The 20,561-nt window shown below is 42.6% G+C and overlaps 1 protein-coding gene and 1 pseudogene across 5 annotated transcripts in view; one reads left to right on the top strand and one right to left on the bottom strand.

The window, feature by feature from the left end:
• Positions 1 to 10,068: 10,068 nt before the first annotated feature.
• Positions 10,069 to 20,561, bottom strand: part of LOC129624802 (olfactory receptor 5M9-like) — a 37,570-nt gene continuing 27,077 nt past the window's right edge. For 2 of the 5 annotated variants that reach the window (XM_055543105.1, XM_055543106.1), the window contains one exon: positions 13,387 to 17,823. In XM_055543105.1, coding sequence (XP_055399080.1) covers positions 16,010 to 16,942 — 933 coding nt within the window. In that variant the 5' untranslated portion in view covers positions 16,943 to 17,823 and the 3' untranslated portion in view covers positions 13,387 to 16,009. The other 3 variants (XM_055543103.1, XM_055543102.1, XM_055543104.1) reach the window with 3 other exon arrangements.
• Positions 10,465 to 11,477, top strand: LOC129624264 (olfactory receptor 1038-like; annotated as a pseudogene).

Raw genomic sequence — 20,561 nt, 5'->3', positions numbered from 1 at the left:
GTCTGGATGGGGCTCAGGAAAAGAGCATGAAACAGGAGGGAAGGGGTCAGAGCACAACCTTTGAAAGACTGACAAAGCACAAGGGTATAATGTAAACCAATTAAAATCAATTGGGTCCAAGATGACAGGTCAAATTCAAGTAAACCTTAATCCCCAATCTATAAGCCAACAGACACACCCAGAGGTGGCAGGACAGCTCCAAGGCAATAGAGGGAGGAGTGGGTGGTTCCCCAAAGGCTGGGATGATCCTCCCACTCATTAGCATATGAATTCCACCCCCTCACAAAACCTAGCCAGGCCTAATTCCAGGGCCCCGGCCCTTGCCCTCGGCAATGGTTCACATCCTGAAGAGTGGCTTCTCTCTGGATCCTAACAAATCCACCTCTTTGTCTCTCAATGAATTTTTGCAATGAGACATCAGAGCCTGAGTCTCATTAGTTGTGGCCAGGCTTGAGTCCCAGGAGAGAGCTGAAGGACAGGAGGAAAAAGCAGTGGGAAAAACGTGCCAAGGAATCCCCTTCATAGCCCACCAGAAAATTTGTTAAGTATAGACTACCAACTGAGCCACCACGGAACAGAAAGAGTGCACAATAAGTGGACTGCACTTGAAACATCCCAAAACCTTCCCCCACACTGTCTGTCAAAAAATTGTCTTCCAAAAAAACTCCCGAGGTCAAGGAAGGAACTTCAAGTGTACTCAGCTGTCCCAGGTTGCTGGCTTAGGGAGATGCTGAAGCAGGGGTGTCCCAAGAGGTAGACCCTCCCTTGTGTGAGGTCCTCAACAGACCACCGATGGCCTTGGTGATGATTGGAGAGATTTGTTTCATTTTTTTTTTTTAATAACCTTGTGGGATAAACTTAAAACTTAGCAATTGTTACAGCTTTCCTAAGAAAAAGTTTTCTTTCTTTACTGATCCGTGAAGTACCAACTATGATGATCACTGTTCTAATATACCTCACAGTGTTGCTGACACTATGGATATAATTGTGTGAAATTGAACTTGTTCAATAAAAATGATGAAGCATCTGCCCTGTGGCCAGCACTTTCCAAGGGTTGGAGAGGAAATTAAATACTCCATAAGATGCACAGCTGGTAGGCACATTCTTCAAAAAAAGCCTTTTACATTTCCACCAATAGTTTATTCTCAATGTCAACACTTGCCAATCAATGACCATGCTGGGTAGGAAGCTCATTAAAAACCCAGGAGCCAGGGTTCCTGGAAGGATATCCCATTCTCCCTTAGACAGTCCTCCACCCTCAGTGTCCTCATCTGTAAAATCATGGACAACTTACTATAATTCATTCCTGGAACCCAAGCTTATTGAGAGGGATGGGAAATATTACTCCAAGTCCTGGATGATAGACCAGATTTTAAAAAAAAATATGTCATTGCTGCTTTTCGGTCAAACAGACAAATACAATGAAGGAAGGAGTCCCTGGCCCTAAGGGATTTGCCTAGGGGTCTAGTCTGGAAAGTTCTTACACATCAGATGGCTCCAAGCTGGATTTCCACAAACAAGAACATCCATGCAAAGGACAAGCCTGCAGAGCTCTGTGCCCCTCAGCCACAGGAAGAGACTGCCTCCCTACAGCCAGCAGCATTTACAATTGACCTCCTAAAGCCTTCACCAAACTACAGGAGCACCTCTGGGCTTTCTGTTTCCCTCACTTTTCTGACTCTTTTCTTAAAAAAAAAAAAAAAAAAAAAAAACGCACATTTCTCCATAGAATGCCAAAGTGGAAGGAAAATATGCCTTCAATTTTTAGACCTTAATTTGCAAAAAAACTTGGAGCTTTTTTTTTTTAATTAAAGCACCACATAATTAAAAAAAAAAAATTTACACGTTCTATTTATTCAGTTCTAAAACACCACACTTACTGCACAGGGTCCCCATGGAAAGGCCCCCTCTCAGCAGGACAACCACAGATTCCACCATGAAAGGGCAACAAGGTGCCCTCCTCCCTTCTTTTCAGCCTGTGTAGCCACCAGGTGTTTAAATCCATGCACCCTACTAAGTTGCTAGGGTGCAATTCGTGGACCCTTCCCCTTTCCCATCCCAGCAGGTGGTCAAGGGCCCACTGGGCTGCAAACTGCCGGTAGCAGGGCTGGGTCAGTCGGCCAGAGTAAGGGTTGTGGAGTCTCAGCAGGTGAAATCACCAGGCAGGATAAATCCCTTGGACTTCCTGGGGACCTCGCTGCAGGCACTGGGCTGCTTTCGAAAACCGCGCGGGTCTGAGCTTTATGCGAAGGGGTAAAGTGGTAAAGGCCTTGACCCCAATGGCGAGGCCTTTCTGCGACCGCCAGGTTAGGGGGCTCCGAGACTGTGCCAACAGAGAGGGCGGAATACGTGGTTCCCTGCTCCACCCTGTGCCACCGAGCCCCAGTTCCTTTACCTGTGGTCCACACCTCTCCACTCCGCTCACTGGATGCCGATCGATGGGGACCCAGGAGCCCACGAAATGGGCATTCCCGGCCGCAATGGCGACCCCTGAGACCTAGGACCCACAGCCTAGGAGCTCGGAGGAGGTGCGCTCCGCCCCCGACGCGGGCCAGGCGTGCTCCGCGCATACGCCCACTGCCAGGAGAGCCCCGCGAGCCTCGCTATTGCCGCCAGGTGAAATCCATCCAGGAGCAAATCCACCCCACCAAGACAACCCAAGCTTTTTATCAGCTGTGAAGTGAAGTCGTTCAGTCGTGTCCGACTCTTTGTGACCCCATGGACTGTAGCCTACCAGGCGCCTCCATCCATGGAATTTTCCAGGCAAGAGTACTGAAGTGGGTTGCCATTTCCTTCTCCAGGGGATCTGCCCAACCCAGGGATCGAACCTGGGTCTCCCACACTGCAGGCAGACGCTTTACCATCTGAGCCACCAGGGAAGCCCCAAGCGCTAGGTACCTGGAAAGAGGGAGGCGAGCGAGCGGCACGGCGCGCACCACGGGCCACCGCCCCTATGTCAACCAGCACCGCGTCTCTGCCCGCGGCCGCCCGCGGGCCTAGGCGCTGCTGGCCCGTGACGCTTGGGGGCCCGGCCTTGCGCTGGTCGACTGCCGCCCCCGGAGGTCCCCACCGACGCCAGACGACCACCCCCACGTCCCCCCGAAACGGGGCAGACCCCTCCCCCGCCACCTGGTGGGGATTTAAAAACCTGGTGGCCACCCAGGCAGAAAAGAAGGGAGGAGGGCACCTTGCTGCCCTTTCATGGTGGAATCTGTGGCTGTCCTGCTGAGAGCGGGCCTTTCCATGGGGACCCTGTGCAGTAAGTGTGGTGTTTTAGAACTGAATAAATAGAACGTGTAAATTTTTTAATTAAATTTTTAATTTAAAAAAAAAGCTCCACCCGTACGGCCGCACCCCCCACCCCCGACCTCTCCCCTCAACCACCGGGGTCCCCTGCCCGCGCCCCAGGCATCCTTCTCCCCCCACCCCCACGGGCAGAGGGAAGGGGCTCCGAAAGGGAGCGTGGCGCCAAGCGGGCAAGGGACACGACAGAAGTGAGAGGGCGAGAGAACCGGACAAGACAGCCGCGGGACGCGTGGGGAAGGGGGCTTGGGAGCAAGCCCCGAGGCTCGGAGGGCGTGGGGAGGCGCCTGGCGACCGCGCGGCAGGCCCAGAGCAGCGGACGACCGACGACCGGCTGAGGCAGACCAGTCTAGGGCCAGCGGCGGGAGGCGACGGGCAAGCAAGCGGCCCCGCGGCGGGGAGCCGCCACCCGTCACGCCGCACAGCCCGCGAGACGCGACCGGAGGATCCGCGCCATGAGGTCCGCGGCCGGGGGGGAGGCAGTCGTGGCCGGCGCCACGGGCAAAGGCGCGTGGGGTGGGGTGGGCGCGCGCTGAGCACCCACTCCCCCGCCCCGAACTCTCGGACCCAACCTCGAAAGAACGTGGCAGGGTGGTCGGGCGGAAGAGGGACACCGGAGACGACGCCACCGGGCGCAGGGCAAGGGTGGCGCCCGGCCGGGGATGGAGGCGCGGAGGGGCGGGCGGGAAGGCGGAGGAGAGCCGCCTTTCCCACCCGACCCCTACTCTGCACTCCGTCCCCCACCTTCTCGCGCGGCCCCTCATCCCCTACCACCGGAAAGGCCACTGGGCCCAACGCCCACCCGGGGCGCGCCGCCTTCCAGACGTTTTTCCCTCCCTACCTTCCCATCCCGCGCCGCACGCTTGGAGGAGAGGCTCACGAGGCGGGCACGGAAAGGCGAGGCCGCGGGGCGGGGCGGGGCGGGGCGGGGCGGGGCGGTCCCACCGCGCCGCTCTCGGAGCCGACTACGTTAAAGATCCTTCCGCAGGTTGACCTACGGAAACCTTGTCAGCTGATCTGTCTATAATTCAGTGTTAGGGTTAGGAAAAGGGTTAGGGTTAGGGTTACAGAAATACAGATGACCTGACCTAGGATGGACATGATATTCTATAGAACCAGAGAAAATTGGTTAAAATAAATTTTTTTTTCTCTTGCAAACTGTAAAGCTGGTTCTTTTGCATATGCAATTAAAAACAATTAGCTTGTTAAAAAGGCCTGCCTAGGGCAAAGCTTGAAGTTAACCCTTTCCTTGAAAAACACTGCCCACTTTACCTGAGACCTTCAGTTCAGTTCAGTTCGGTCGCTCAGTCGTGTTCGACTCTTTGCGACCCCATGAATTGCAGCACGCCAGGCCTCCCTATCCATCACCAACTCCCGGAGTTCACTCAGATTCACGTCCATCGAGTCGGTGATGCCATCCAGCCATCTCATCCTCTGTCGTCCCCTTCTCCTCCTGTCCCCAATCCCTCCCAGCATCAGAGTCTTTTCCAATGAGTCAACTCTTCGCATGAGGTGGCCAAAGTACTGGAGTTTGAGCTTTAGCATCATTCCTTCCAAAGAAATCCCAGGGCTGATCTCCTTCAGAATGGACTGGTTGGATCTCCTTGCAGTCCAAGGGACTCTCAAGAGTCTTCTCCAACACCTGAGACCTTAGCCTTCCGCAAATGAGAACTTCAAGCCCCCACACCCCAAAAGGGAGGTCAAAGAAATATTTTAAATCTTAGGCGGAAAACTAGAAGATCTCTGTCTGTCTGTCTGTGTGGATTTATATATGTCTCAGTGTGAGTCTTCTGTTTTTTGATAATATTGCTGAAGTTGTGAGTTCTTATTTAAATAATCGAAAGAAAAGGAAGCCCTTACAAACCAAACAATTCTAAATACAATAAAAAAATTGAGCTAAATGATTTTTAGATTTATGTGAACTGGGAAATAATCAATATTAAATATATAGTATTTTTTTCTAATATAGGCATTTCTGAGAGTCATTAACATTAAGCATAAAATTTTCATTGTGCCTAGGTTTATTATAAGTTAAATATTTCTGTATTGTTATATCTGTCACAAACTTGTCAACAAAATACCTCTAAAAACAAACAAAAAAAACTCCTAAAAAATGTAAATGCGATATGAGCTTTTAGATAAACTATTAAAAATAATTATACTTTAAAATATGTCTATAATAGTCTCGATTGAAGGCAGAGGAGAAGGGGACAACAGAGGATAGGATGGTTGGATGGCATCACTGACGCGATGGACATGAGTTTGAGCAAGCCCCTGGAGTTGGTGATGGACAGGGAAGCCTGGCGTCCTACAGTCCATGGGGTTGCAAAGAGTCAGACACGACTGAGTAACTGAACTGAACTGAACTTAGAGTAGTTTCTCCAGATTTTGGTTACCCGAGTTTCTATCCTTGTGCTAAACTAAGTGACGACAGTGTATTGAATAGCTAGGTCATTTCCAAATAAATTAAGGTTCTGAAACATTCACGACTTGACAGGACCTTCCTCTTACACAGAAACTAAAGAGATTTTTGACTATCCTGAATAGTGTCTGGTGCCATCCTAAGATGTTCACTATAAGAAAGCAATTTTTTTTCCGATAGTATCACTGATGTGTATGTTCACCAACTTATAGAATGCCAATATAAAAGTCAGTTCTTGGTTGCTTAAGGAAAATGTATGTCTTGTTATTAAATAAGGTATGAGGAATGAAATCACATTTTATGAAGGAAAAAGAAGTAGTTCTGACTTACAGGTGGCAGTTTCAGGATGAGAGAAGCAAAGGAAGGGATACAGAAAGGGATAAGGAGGTTTTATGGAAAGTGGACCCCCAGAAAAGAGTTTTGTGCCTGCTACAAGCTTTCTTGAGATGTTGAACTGCCTTTGCTAATGGATTTTAAGTTTCTTTACCTCTTAAGTGATCTGTTCTAGGCTGACCTTTGAAATCTTGTGTTAACTTCGGCTAAGTGGAGAAGTTTTGTTTCACAGTAACTTATGTGATCCTATCTGACTGTTATAAACCCTTTTGATATTTATGAACAAACCTTCCTAAATAATTGACTTCTATCTAACTTTGGGATGCTTCAGAGGGCCCCTGAGACCTCCCAAAGAGAGATATTAAACAACTTGAGTTCATTTAGCATGTTAAACTACATGGGAAGTGTTGTCAGAAAGACTGATGAATCTTCTCAAGTTATATTGTATGGTTAATGATACAGATCATCAACCATATAGATATCCTAGTAATATAGATATAATATATACATATCCTAGATAGATAGATATCTCCTAATATAGATATCCTAGAAATTATGTGACATTCATGAAAATCTGATACGTTCTGGTAAAAGGCTGTCAGTGACGTTTCTGGTTATCATACTCAGTGCTTCAGGCTACAGCGGTGACCAGATCACTTTGCCAATTTCAGTTTAATCAGGTTTTAAACACGCCGTCTATGGTTTCACACTGATGCCTTTCAAAAATACTGCTCCTTCAAGATATATGGAAAAGACTTTTCTAAGCTTACCCATAAACATTTTTGTTTGTTTGTTTGTTAACTGGTAAGCTGGTCAGACTGGAATTTAGTCTACTCTCTAGGTTAAGAGAACACAGTTTTCTTAGAATGAAGCTGTCGACCACAGATTATGAATTTCTTTACCTTTCAGTGATTTATATTTGTTTTTATAATTTTTTTTTTACTTTGGTAAAGTAAATAAGCATTAATTAAGATTATGGTACATGTAGGATGGACCAAGCTTTCCCCACTCCTGCAAATTCCCTTAACCCCTCAGATTCTTCTGATGGGACCAAGGTCTCACTTCCCTCCAGAGGGACAATCCAAGCTTTTTACCAGCTGATCTTCCCCTGATATCAGAGTCAATTTGAGCATTATTTGGTCTATAATTTAGGCATGAAACTATGACTACATAAAGGAAAGATGACTTTTTGATGCAGGATGGCCATGATATTCCTTGGATTTCAGAGAAAATTGGTTAAAATGAAACTTTTTTTTTTTCTTGGAAACTGCAAAGCTGGTTCTTTTAGCATTTGCAGTTGAAAACCTCTAGGTTGTAAGGCCAGTTTTCATTCCAGTACCAAAAAAAGGCAATGACAAAGAATGTTCAAACTGCCTCACAGTGCAACTCATCTCACACGCTAGTAAAGTAATGCTCAAAATTCTCCAAGCCAGGCTTCAACAATATGTGAACCGTGAACTTCCAGATGTTCAAGCTGGATTTAGAAAAGGCAGAGGAACCACAGATCAAATTGCCAGCATCCACTGGATCAAGGAAAAAGCAAGAGAGTTGCAGAGAAACATCTATTTCTGCTTTATTGACTATGCCAAAGCCTTTGACTGTGTGATCACAATAAAGTGGGGGAAATTCTTAAAGAGATGGGAGTATCACACCACCTGACCTGCCTCTTGAGACATCTGTATGCAGGTCAGGAAGAAACAGTTAGAACTGGACATGGAAAAACAGACTGGTTCCAAATAGGAAAAGGAATATGTCAAGGCTGTATATTGTCACCCTGCTTATTTAACTTATATGCAGAGTACATCATGAGAAACGCTGGGTTGGATGAAGCACAAGCTGGAATCAAGATTGCCAGGAGAAATATTAATAACCTCAGATATGCAAATGACACCACCCTTATGGCAGAAAGGGAAGAACTAAAGAGTCTCTTGATGAAAGTGAAAAAGAAGAGTGTAAGAGCTACCTTAAAGCTCAACATTCAGAAAACTAAGATCATGGCATCTGGCCTCATCACTACATGGCAAATCGATGGGAAAACAGTGGAAACAGTGGCAGACTTTATTTTGGGGGGCTCGGAAATCACTGCAGATGGTGACTGCAGCCATGAAATTAAAAGAGGCTTGCTACTGCTGCTGCTAAGTCACTTCAGTCGTGTCTGACTCTGTGCAACCCCATAGACGGCAGCCCACCAGGCTCCCCTGTCCTTTGGATTCTCCAGACAAGAACACTGGAGTGGGTTGCCATGTCTTTCTCCAATGCATGAAAGTGAAAAGTGAAAGTGAAGTCGCTCAGTCGTGTCTGACTCTTAGTGACCCCATGCACTGCAGCCTACCAGGCTTGTCCGTCCATGGGATTTTCCAGGCAAGAGTACTGGAGTGGGTTGGCACTGCCTTCTCCAAAAACACGCTTACGACTTGGAAAGAAAATGATGACCAAACTAGACAGCATGCTAAAAAGCAGAGACGTTACTTTGCCAACAAAGATCTGTCTAGTCAAGGCTATGGTTTATCCATGTGTCATGTATGGATGTGAAAGTTGGACTATAAAGAAAGTTGACCGCCAAAGATTTGATGCTTTTGAACTGTGGAGACCCAACCACGCCATCCTAAAGGAAATCAGGCCTGAATATACATTGGAAGGACAAATATGAACCTGAAACTCCAATACTTAGGCCACTTGATGCAAAGAGCTTACTCATTTGGAGGTCACTTTGATTTGCCTGTGAGTGTGGGAACCAAACCTAGGTGCGGGGTGTCAGGGACAACTGCTACCGAATAATGACATTAAAGCAAGTGCATTCCAGCCCTGTGTGACTCTCAGCACACAAGAGACTGGGAAAGCTATCTATCTTGGAGGAAGGAAAGGCAGGGCAGAGAGTGTGTTTTCAGGGCCCTCCTCGTAGCTGGGGTTTGGCTCCTCAGGTCAGCCCACCAAGCCTGCTCCCAGGGCCTCAGTTCCCAGGTCAGGGCCGTGTGCCGCCTACACCTTCCGAGCCTTGCAAACACATTTCCAGGTCAGCGCGGCACTGCCCGTGGGGGAGGAGGCTTCCGGAGTGTATCAGCACCACAGCGGGTGCCATGCTGGGGTCACCTAGCCGAGGGCACCTGGCACCTCCCATGGGCGTGCCATGCTGGGGTCACCTAGCCGAGGGCACCTGGCACCTCCCATGGGCGTGCCATGCTGGGGTCACCTAGCCGAGGGCGCCTGGCACCTCCCATGGGCCACCAGCGAAGAGTGGCAGGCAGAGCCCTGGCTTGCGAAAAACCGAAGTGGAGAGCACAGCTAGCTCTGGTAGAAGGAAGCAAACAGCCATGGGAGGCCTTTGCAGGCAGTTGCTGGGCCTCTCCGCATTAGGGCTCCCCGGGCAAAAAAAATCACTAAAAATTGGTAACACCAATAATGTTACACCAATAATTTAGAAAGTATTCCTGATTATGTGTTGAAAATAATTAACATAAAACTATTTGTTGCTGTTTACTCACTCAGTCGTGTCTGGCTCTTTGTGACCCCATGTGCTGCAGCATGCCAGCCTTCCCTGTCCTTCGCTGTCCCCCAGAGATTCCTCAAACTCAAGTCCATTGAGTAAATGATTATAAAGAACTCTACTTTTTAACATATGTGTATTATAACTACAAGTGTGCTTTTTCACTTTTGGAAAATAGTATTTGAAAATGAATAAATTACATATGAATCCAAAATTTGCCTAATTCACAAATAGAAATATTTAATTTCCTCCACTTTTCTATCCATGGAATATCCTGTTTAGCTTTGTATTATATTTAGCATAATGAACATTTGTTAAAATAAATGTCTATTAAAACAAATAAAATGTTCCATATTAAAGTTTTGCTCCACTGAGAAGTAAATATGGGAGCAGGATATTTTAAAATGTCTTTATTCTATTACTTAATATGACTAAAAATCTAAACCTAAAATATTACATATATTTATAAACATTTTTTTTATTAAACCTCAATTTTTGGCTTCAGAAAATTATAAATAGTCAGACGGGAGAGTTTGAGAGGGGATATATTTATTTGTTCTGATATTCTGCTTCAGAACTTCTGGGGAACTTCCCTGGTGGCTCAGACAGTAAAGCGTCTGCCTGCAATGCGGGAGACCTGGGTTCAGTCCCTGGGTCAGGAAGATCCCCTGGAGAAGGAAATGGCAACCCACTCCAGTACTCTTGCCTGGAAAATTCCATGGATGGACGAGCCTGGTAGGCTACAGTCCATGGGATCGCAAAGGGTCGGACATGACTGAGTGACTTCACTTATTCAGCTTCAATGAGCAATAATTTCTCAAGTTAAAACACACATGTTTTGGCATCTGATGACAATTCCTTACTCCTGATAACTTATCTGTCTTTAACTTGTCTCTTTTCAGCAGTTCAAAGACCAGAACACATGACTGAAGAGAATATTACCAGGGTGATGGAACTCATTCTTTTGGGTTTTCCAGTCCAGAGAGAGATTGAAATGCTTCTCTTTCTTCTCATTTTAGTGGTATATTCTCTAACTCTGGTGGGAAACATTGGCATCATTTCCTTAATCCGGTTGGATCCTCACCTTCACACACCCATGTACTTTTTTCTCAGTAATCTGGCCTTTGTAGACTTTTCTTACTTCTCATCAATAGCCCCAAAGTTCCTGGAGACCCTCCTGACCAAGCACAGGTCCATATCTCTCTATGCATGTGCGCACAGCTGGGCTTTTTCCTGAACTTCCTGATTTTGGAGACGTTCCTTCTTGCAGTCATGGCTTATGACCGCTCTGTGGCCATCTGCGATCCTCTTCTCTACATGGTGATCATGTCCCAAAAGGTGTGCATGCAACTGGTAGCAGGCCCTTACTGATACAGCTTTTCTGTTGCTTTCCTCCACACAGCTGTTACTTTTCGATTGATCTACTATGGCCCCAATGTTATTAATCACTTCTATTGTGATGATGTCCCTTTGATGGCCCTTGCCTGCTCAGACAACAGCCTCAAAGAGATCTTTATCTTTGCTGGATTCAACATGATCAGCTCTTTGACCAAGGTCCTTATTTCTTACCTATACATTGCGGCTGCCATCCTGAGAGTCCAGTCTGCAGAAGGGAGGCGCAAAGCATTCTCATCCTGTGGTTCTCATCTGACTGCTGTCACTATATTCTACGGGACTCTGATCTTCATGTATCTGCAGCCCAAATCAAACCATTCCCTCGACACAGACGAAATGGCCTCTGTCTTCTACACAATAGTCATTCCTTTGTTGAATCCCATGATCTACAGCCTGAGGAACCAAGAGGTAAAAAATGCCTTGAGGAAAGACTCTGAAAAATGTTATTTCCTGTCTCTAATAAACATTAAGATGTATCTTGTAACACTGACTGTCTTGGAACTATGCCACACACAGATGTGTTGTTTTTATTATCTTTGATAGGTTAATTTTATTTCTACCATTTTTATATGAGCAAAATGACTTTGCACATGTGTTCTATTTTTCATATAATTATAAGATAAAAGGTTTAAAAGATTATAATGCACATTTTTAATAAATTGCTACTATTTGCATCTGTGGCACTTGATAGTTTTGACCTGGATAGTTTCTATTCAACTGATAATAAGATGTAGCCACTGCTTTAAAAAATGTTTCTATTTTATACATGGTGGAGACAGAAAAAGGGAGGTGGTAAAGTAAATTTCTTGTCCATCCCCAGGTCATTCCAGGCAGTAGCTGTTCCTCAACTGCACCCTGTCTGCTAAAAATCATTCCTCTCTGCTTCTGACTCCCACTAGATTCACTGGCAGTCACTCTCTGTAATTCCATGGTTCTCGTGTTATTTGAAAAGATGTCATTTTTCGACATGCAGATCTGGAAATCAGGGTCAGCTTTTGGAAAGTCATACTCTCTTTTTCTGTAGCAAAACAAAAATGCAGACATACCTATATTCCCTCAGCAAAGCTTAAGATCCTTTTATATTTTCGGGATTTGAAGAAATTACAATGGTTTGACAGGAAGCAGTAGTTTAAAACCAAGTTATAAATGTAGTTGCTGTCAGATGTCAGGAATATTATTCTATGTTGGGGTGGTCGTAAAGTGATGCAATCTAAGATCCACTTAAACCATCAACTGGAATTTTTTTTTTAATTCAGATTCAAATGTTTGGTGTCTACCATGTGGGTGATATTGTGAGCTCTTCTCATAGGGCAAAATCAAAAACATTCCTGAATATGCTGAATAGTCTGCTATTTTGGAAAATACTGGCAAAAAAATGATTGTAGAAGTTATTTAGAAACAGTTTAGCTTATTTTATCCAAGTTATCTTAGTAAACATTTCATTGTTAAATTAGATTTCACATTTATGTGAAGACATCAATATTGCCATGTTAAATTATTTATATTAAACTTTATTTTAATTTATGCCTCACCTAACCTCAACACCATTATTAAAGCAGCAGCAAGGTGTTCTAAGTGGATGTAAACTGTACAAATTCTGAAGAGAAGCAATGAATTGCAATCCTGATTTTCAAGTTCTTAAATCAACTTCTTTTGGGGTCAGGGAGCACAGTTGCAGAGAAATTAATCTTGGGAATCATGACTGTCCATTGCCCAAGATAAAACTCAAGAGAGGAGAACATCTTTGTTATTGCTATTTTTTAAATAATTCCAAAAGTATAATTTAAATAGTTAAAAGCACAGCAGCAAGCTTCTATAGTAAACTACAGAGTAAGGGCTGGACCTGAGATTGGCAATGTGAGAAGGGTTTAAAGGTCAGTGAATCTTTGAAAAGGAATCTGGTGCCCCTTCTGGGTAGCACACTGGATTCAGGGGAGGTTGCTGCAAAACCACAGGTTTACCAAGGAAACTTCAGATACATTTGAAGAGCTCCCAGAGCAGAAAGGATGATAGCCTGGGACACTAAGAAAAACTAAAGTGAAACCAAAGTTCTAACATTTAAAAATTACTTAAAGAAATATATTAGTTTCATCAGTCTGCATTAACAAAGGACCACACACTCATTGACTTAGAACAACAAAAATTTATTTTCTCACAGTTCTGGAGCCTACAAGTCTGAAGTCAAGGTATTGGCGGAACCAGGCTCTCTATGAAGCTCTAGGGGAGGTTCCTTCCTTGCTTTTTCCAGCTGCTCATGGTCCCAGGCATTCCTTGTCTTGTAAGCATCTTTCCAGTCTCTGCTGTCTTCTCATGGTCATCTTCCCTCTACATCTGTGTCCAAATTCCTTCATTCTTGTAAGGACATCACTCACACTGGATTAACAGTCCACCGTACTTCAGTATGACTTCATATTAACAATTGCATCTTCAACAACCCTACATCCAAATAATATCCTATAACCAAACTCTGAAGTTCTTCAGGTTAGGAATTTAACACATCTTTTGGGGGAACAATTTCACTCAGAATAAGTGCGTGTAAGTGTGTGCATGCTCAGTTGTCTTCGACTCTGTGTGACCCTATGGACTGTAACCCACCAGGCTCCTCTGTCCACGGGGTTTTCCAGGCAAGAATACTGGAGTAGGTTGCCATTTCCTTCTCCAGGGGATGTTCCCCCAGGGATTGAAATCATGTCTCTTGCCTTGCAGATGATTCTTTGCTGCTGAGCCATTGGGGAAGCCCCACTAATAAGTAAGGACAGTTAAAGATGTGCTGACTCAAATGTATGGTGAAAACACACCTTATCTACACCTGCAAGCACAGTGCAGACAAAAAATAGCTGAGATTTCCTTAGCTTAAGAAAGATACTTGTAAATACCTAAAAAGGTTGGCGAAATGGCCTAGATGACGGGTCAAAAGGGATCCAAAACCAGTTAATGTGACAACTGGACTCTTAAAGGTCATAACAAGCCCAAGGACTCATCAAGTACTTAGGACAAAGAGATATATAACCTAATATCTAATATAGATCAGAACCTTGAGTTTTTCTCCTTCTGGTTAAGACAGAAGACAAGATGCCCTTCTCTCAATACCAGAATAGTTTCAAAGAAACTTGATCATTCTCAGGTAAAAATCATCCTACTGAGTGGTAAGATGCAGAGGTGAAGTGCCAAGGATACATTTATGGAAAGTATTATAAGAGCAAATATAGCACTATAGCTAAGTGAACTCCCAAGATGCAGTGACTTAATAAAGTAATTTACTCCTTTCTCAGGCAGCAGTATGAGTTAAGGGGTTTGGGAAAGGCAATTAGACCCTCAATATGTGGTTTCCATCTTTGTGTAAAAAGTGATCATTTCAGTGGCAACATTTTCAAGTGGGAAGGAAGAGAATACAGTCCGTATCTAATGGCTTTAACATAGAGAAGGTGATCTTTAGGTTTCAGGCACCACTTTCTACGGATGGCTCATTGCCAAGACTTGAAGCATTCTGTCTCCCACTGACGGGGGCAATGGGACGTGGTGAGCAGCTGGATGACAAAGGTTTTACTTATAAAATAAAACATAAAATAGTGGACACTGAGGAATATGTCTGCCATAAGGATCACAGAAAATGTGATTTTAAAGGGTGAAGTTATAATGATTTCTGTCCGTACGATTGTTTCTTGAGCAGCCTATCATTTCATACTTGACGCCAACTTGTTAGAAGTAAACTTGGGTGATTTAAAAACATTTAAAAAAAAAAAAACCTTTGTTAATGTAGTTTCCAATACTAATCAAATAGTACTTTTTCTTCCTACTTAGAACCTAAAGTTATGAAAAAGAACTCTCCTCCCACCATCTGCTTTTTCTCAGAACCAATCTGAGGGAATGTGGCTTGTGGGCAATTAGTACATTAGCCTGAGTAACAATACTTTCTGTGCTTAAATGAATCCATCTTTCCCGTGATACTACCACAAGTAACTGTTACTTCTCAGAGTCTTTCTCCACACGTTCAGTTGTGCAGCCCTTTTAATTGGATTAGCCCTTAAACAAGAATAAACTCACTCATGAGAAATTGCTTCTGCTTCCGATTTGCTTTTATGCTGGTATTATTAGCAAGAGTCAACAAGGACAAAAAAATGCATTCCACTTATATTAAGAATGAAGGTAGATTAAGTGGACACCAATCAACATAAATTGAATTGTAAATGTGTAATCAGACTTAAGGAGCTAAATACAGACCTAAGAATGTAATGTTAGTGACAAGACTTTGGAATCAAACAATACCTTCATCATAGCAATGAAATGTTTAACAGGACATTCTTCTGATCAAAAGTTAGATTTTAAATGACAAAAATCCATATTGCTTCATTTTTTTAAACTATGAGAAGGACATAATAGGCTTTACTCAGAAATTTTTCACCTATTTAAATTAATGAAGAGAAAAACAACTAGACAAAATCCAAACCAAAGAGTACAATTACGGTGAGTCAACAGATTGTTTGAAATACAAATACTGTTAATTATAGAGCAATACATACTGAGAGTTAACCTTCTGATTGATTCATGACACTAGTTGAAGATTCTGAATACATGTTTGTTTTCAAGAGTCCATGCATGTATGAATGTTATTGAAAGCTTTTTTGGTAAATGAGGATCCAGCAACGTTTATATTCATGGAAAAGTGATGAAGTCTTAATTTTTTCTCATGAAATTATATATTACTTATAAAACAAGTGAAAAGCAATTATATATAGAAAATATCCTAAGAAAGCATATTCAAGTCTTACAAAGATAACTCCAGTTTAACGTGTGCTTATCCAAATGTGTTTATGAGTTATCCGATCACCACACTTGGCACAGTTTCACATACACTGGGACTAACAGTAATAGGTCAGGGTTAGAATGTTTGCATATGTAGATAAAGGAGGCTTAGTCCTGAGAGTCCGTTCATGGGGTAAACCATCACTGTGTTAGACTGGACCTCTTAGTATATTTGTGTTGCCTGTATACAGTCTATTTTAAACAGGGTTATTTATATGCCTGGACATTTATAACAGGAAGCGGCATACCCGGAATTATGTACTGCAGGTTCACTGCCTCAAGCTTGCCTTGACGTTTGCTTTGTTGACCGCCTCTTTCACATCTTCGTTCCTCAAACTGTAGATCATGGGACTCAGCATGGGAATCACTGTGGGGTAAAACACGGCCACCATCTTCCCCCGCTCCACAGACTCTTCAGTGGGCCTCCTGAGATACATGAAGAGGAGAGCCCCATAAAACACGGCAACAGCTGTCAGGTGGGACCCACACGCGGAGAATGCCTTCCTCCTGCCATCGGCAGAGCGCATGCGCAGCACGGCCGCTATGATGAGGGTATAGGACATGAGAACCACTGAGAGGGAATATGTGAAATTCATCCCAGCAATAACAATCATGGTGCATTCTTTACTGTGGACCCCTCCACAGGCAATCTTGATAAGAGCACGGTCAGCACAATAGAAGTGGTTGATTTCAAAGTTTCCACAGAAGCACAGGCCATATGTCCACAGTGTGCAGATTAGGCTAACAGAGAACCCATAGATGTATGTCACAGAGATGAGACGAGCACAGACAGTCCTGGACATTTCACTGCCATAAAGCAGAGGGCTGCAGATGGCCATGTAGCGATCAAAGGCCATCACAGCCAAGATACATACTTCCACGTGGACAAGGCCTGTGAAGAAGTAACACTGCACCAAACACCCCACATAGGAAATGGTTTTTGTCCCTGATAGTAAGTTTTCCAGCATCTTCAGAGTGACCTTGGAAGAGAACCACACATCCACAAAAGACAAATGACTCAAGAAAAAGTACATGGAGCTCTGAAGCTGGAAGCTGATGCTGATCAAAATAATCATACCAATGTTCCCTATCAGAGTGATCATGTAAACTACTAGAAACACCACAAAAAAGAGAACTTGAAGTTCCTGATGACTGGTCAACCCCAGAAGAACAAATTCTGTCACATCTGTGAAATTTGGCATTGCCTTCACTTAGACCCAGTCTGCATTGCCTATGGACAAATTAAAAGAAATGAATGGATTTATTTTATTCTTGAAAATTTTGAGTCATGTTTATCAGTATTCTAGTTCAAATAATATAAAAATCAACATAGACTTTGCACAAAGTTTAATATAAGAGTATATAATCATTTATTTCCTTTAATAGGCCTTATAAGTAATTATTACAATATTTATTAGTTTCTTAACTCTAAAACAATTACATTCACATACTACTAGTATTAGACACTTATTTTTGATAAATTATTTCAATGATGCTAACATCATAGAGTGCTAATAGAAGTAAAGCTAGACTGAGAGTCATCAGAGAATGACCAAATCCATTTAAACATATTGTCTTATAGGAAATGACTTGAGACTCATAAATGTAAATATTCAATAAGGTCAGACAACCACTTTGTGCTGACCAGGGAAGTAATAAGAGTGAATCATTGAAATGCCATTGAATACTATTTTTGTGTATGATGGTTGCCTTTCATTGTCTATATTAATACAAAGGCACATGTAATATTAACTTACTCATTTCCCTATGACTTGGAAGATATCCTTTTTTTAAATGCATTTGTTTATTTTTGGCTGTTGTTGGGCGCCTCTTGGTTGGGGTGTGTGGGCTCCTCACTGCAGGGCTTCTCCTGTTGTGGAGCACTGACTCTAGGTGAGCAGACTTCAATGGTCGTGGCTTACAGGTTCTAGAGCGCAGGCTCAGTAGTCGTGGCTCTCGGGCTTAGCTGCTCCATGGCGTGTGGAATCTCCCTCCAACCAGGGATTGAACTTATGTCCCCTACATTGGTAGGCATATTCTTATCCACTGAGCCACCAGGGAAGTCCAGAAGATATCTTCTTATCTACGGAATTTTATGGGAGGATTGTTTTAAACCTTGGTCTTACAATCTAGTCAATGACATACTTTTCTACACTATGCCAGCATATGATGTAAAAAGCTTTCAACTTATGAAAACCCTAGTCATGTTTTATTTTATTTAGCTATATATTTCACTTGCTTGATTACTGCTGCTTGCAGGATGAGGTAAGCGGTATTTAACAACACAGACTGTATCAGTTTAACAGTTATCTCAGAAAAGTAAACCACAAGTGGATCAATCACCATATCAAAATTATATCAATAGATAAATTCTATATACATATAAAATAAAATTCAGGTGCCATGCTCTTAAAATTATTGTCTTATTTCAGATTCTACTGCTTTTCAGCAAAAGTCCATTATATGTATAATTATTTATTTTCAAATTCAATGTCATTACAATTAAAATGTCCACAAGGAATGTTTTCTCTGTTTAATACACTTCCCTAGATAAGTCTTCTGAGAAGTAAACTGCTCTGAGTACTTAGGGATGCATCTGTAGGATTAACATCATCTCGGGAATATAAGATCCCCATAATAACATTGCTTGAAGGGAATATTATGACATAAAATGGTCTGTAGTTATAATTGCTTATAATAATTCATTTACAAACATCAAAACCAATATTATGTCAAATATATTTGCTATATTATATTTATTATTTACTATATCTAGAAGTAGTCTAAGTTTTGCAATATGAAATTGAACAAGCTACACGAGATTTTGGTTTGCATCATAATTGATTCTTCTTGAAAAAGAGTGAATGAAAAATACAGAAATGAGACAATTTAGGGAATAGAACTACTGTGAGACGAAAAAGGAGCATGCTGATAAACACAGAAATAAGAAGAGGCAAATGCACACAGAGTAGTGCATTTGAGGATGTGACTTTTGAGGATGTGACTTTGAGGATGTGACTTTTCAGTTATGGGCAAGTAGCCAGTTATGTAAAAATATTGAGGAAAATGAAGCATGCTGAGACAATTTAGGGAATAGAACTACTGTGAGACGAAAAAGGAGCATGCTGATAAACACAGAAATAAGAAGAGGCAAATGCACACAGAGTAGTGCATTTGAGGATGTGACATTTGAGGATGTGACTTTGAGGATGTGACTTTTCAGTTATGGGCAAGTAGCCAGTTATGTAAAAATATTGAGGAAAATGAAAATACAAAAAGTTAGAAGAGGAACTATTTTTAAAAATGTATAAACTCTACGATTGTATCATGGCTCCCTCCAACTAGTAGCAACTCACAATTTGGAAGCTGATTAATCTTTGTAAACACTCTTCCTACCCCTGAAATTATTCATATGGGAATTAAATACATCATAGAGAAAATTATTTGGGCACATAACAGTCACTGATATTTCAGTTCTGGTCTGGGTTCACCTGTACCCTGTATTTTCATGATCATAGATCTTCTGGCTTCTAAGTGTGGATAAACTAAGCCAGATGAGAGTTACTGATTTTGACTGGGAGATAGAGCTAAGACCAAGAATTTTCATATATAAAAACTCTTACCTCTGCTTGGTGAACCCATAATTACCTAATTAACAGAGTTTGATTTGGATTATTGGTACAACTAATTATAAGAGGATGAGATAGTTAGATAGCATCACCAACTCAGACATGAGTCTGAGCAAACTCTAGGAGATAGTGAAGGACAGAGGAGCCTGGCATGCTGTAGTCCATGGAGTCTCAAATAGCCAAATATGACTTAGTGACTGAACAACACCAGCAACTAAGTATAAAATATATAAAAAATCATCAAGGCACCTAAGAAACAAAGTAATACTACTTCTCCAATTTCCCTTCTTGTGTGATATGTGGGTTTTCTTCCACTTTTCATAATCAATCATTAACTCTGTGATAGTAGAGTTTGTCTCATTCATTTTAGAACACTTCAAACTGACTACATTAGTTGTTATATATTGTAGACATTCAGGGATATTCACACATGATTTTTAAGCATCCTGATCTCCAGATCAGCTTCATAGAATGCATTACTGTGTCCATAACTAATAAAATCTCTATTAAAAAAGGTAAGATATTAGCTAACTTTTGTTGAATCCTTACACAATCTTTTATAAATAAAGGTCCCATGAGAGAGGTTCTAATTAGCATATCTTTCTAAAAAATGAGAAAACTGAAGCACTGACAGACTAAGAGGCTCTCCTTGGATCCGACATCTGCAAACTGGCCAGACGGAAATGCAAACCAATTAACTGAACTCTAGGGGTACACTCAACAACTTTATATCACTACTGCCTCTTTGATAACTTTTTCTAATATTCTATTTCTCTACATTTAAAATGCAGTTTGATTATCATCCAAAAAAGGGGAAAAGTTATCCTTTTGATAATTCATGCTTGATGAACCAGAAGAGCTTGACATGGCTATAGAGCCTGAAAAACAGAGTTCTTGGACCACCATTGGTCCTCTATGCCTCTCAAGGTTCAGTTCAGTTCAGTTCAGTCGCTCAGTCGTGTCCGACTCTTTGCAACCCCATGAATCGCAGCACGCCAGGCCTCCCTGTCCATCACCAACTCCTGGAGTTCACTCAGACTCACGTCCATCGAGTCAGTGATGCCATCCAGCCATCTCATCCTCTCTCGTCCCCTTCTCCTCCTGCCCCCAATCCCTCCCAGCATCAGAGTCTTTTCCAGTGAGTCAACTCTTCACATGAGGTGGCCAAAGTACTGGAGTTTCAGCTTTAGTT

Source organism: Bubalus kerabau, chromosome 12, assembly GCF_029407905.1.
Source record: "Bubalus kerabau isolate K-KA32 ecotype Philippines breed swamp buffalo chromosome 12, PCC_UOA_SB_1v2, whole genome shotgun sequence".
NCBI classification, from domain to species: Eukaryota; Metazoa; Chordata; class Mammalia; order Artiodactyla; family Bovidae; genus Bubalus; species Bubalus kerabau.
The sequence above is the reverse complement of the archived record's forward strand: the minus strand, read 5'-3'. Positions and strand labels throughout refer to the sequence as shown.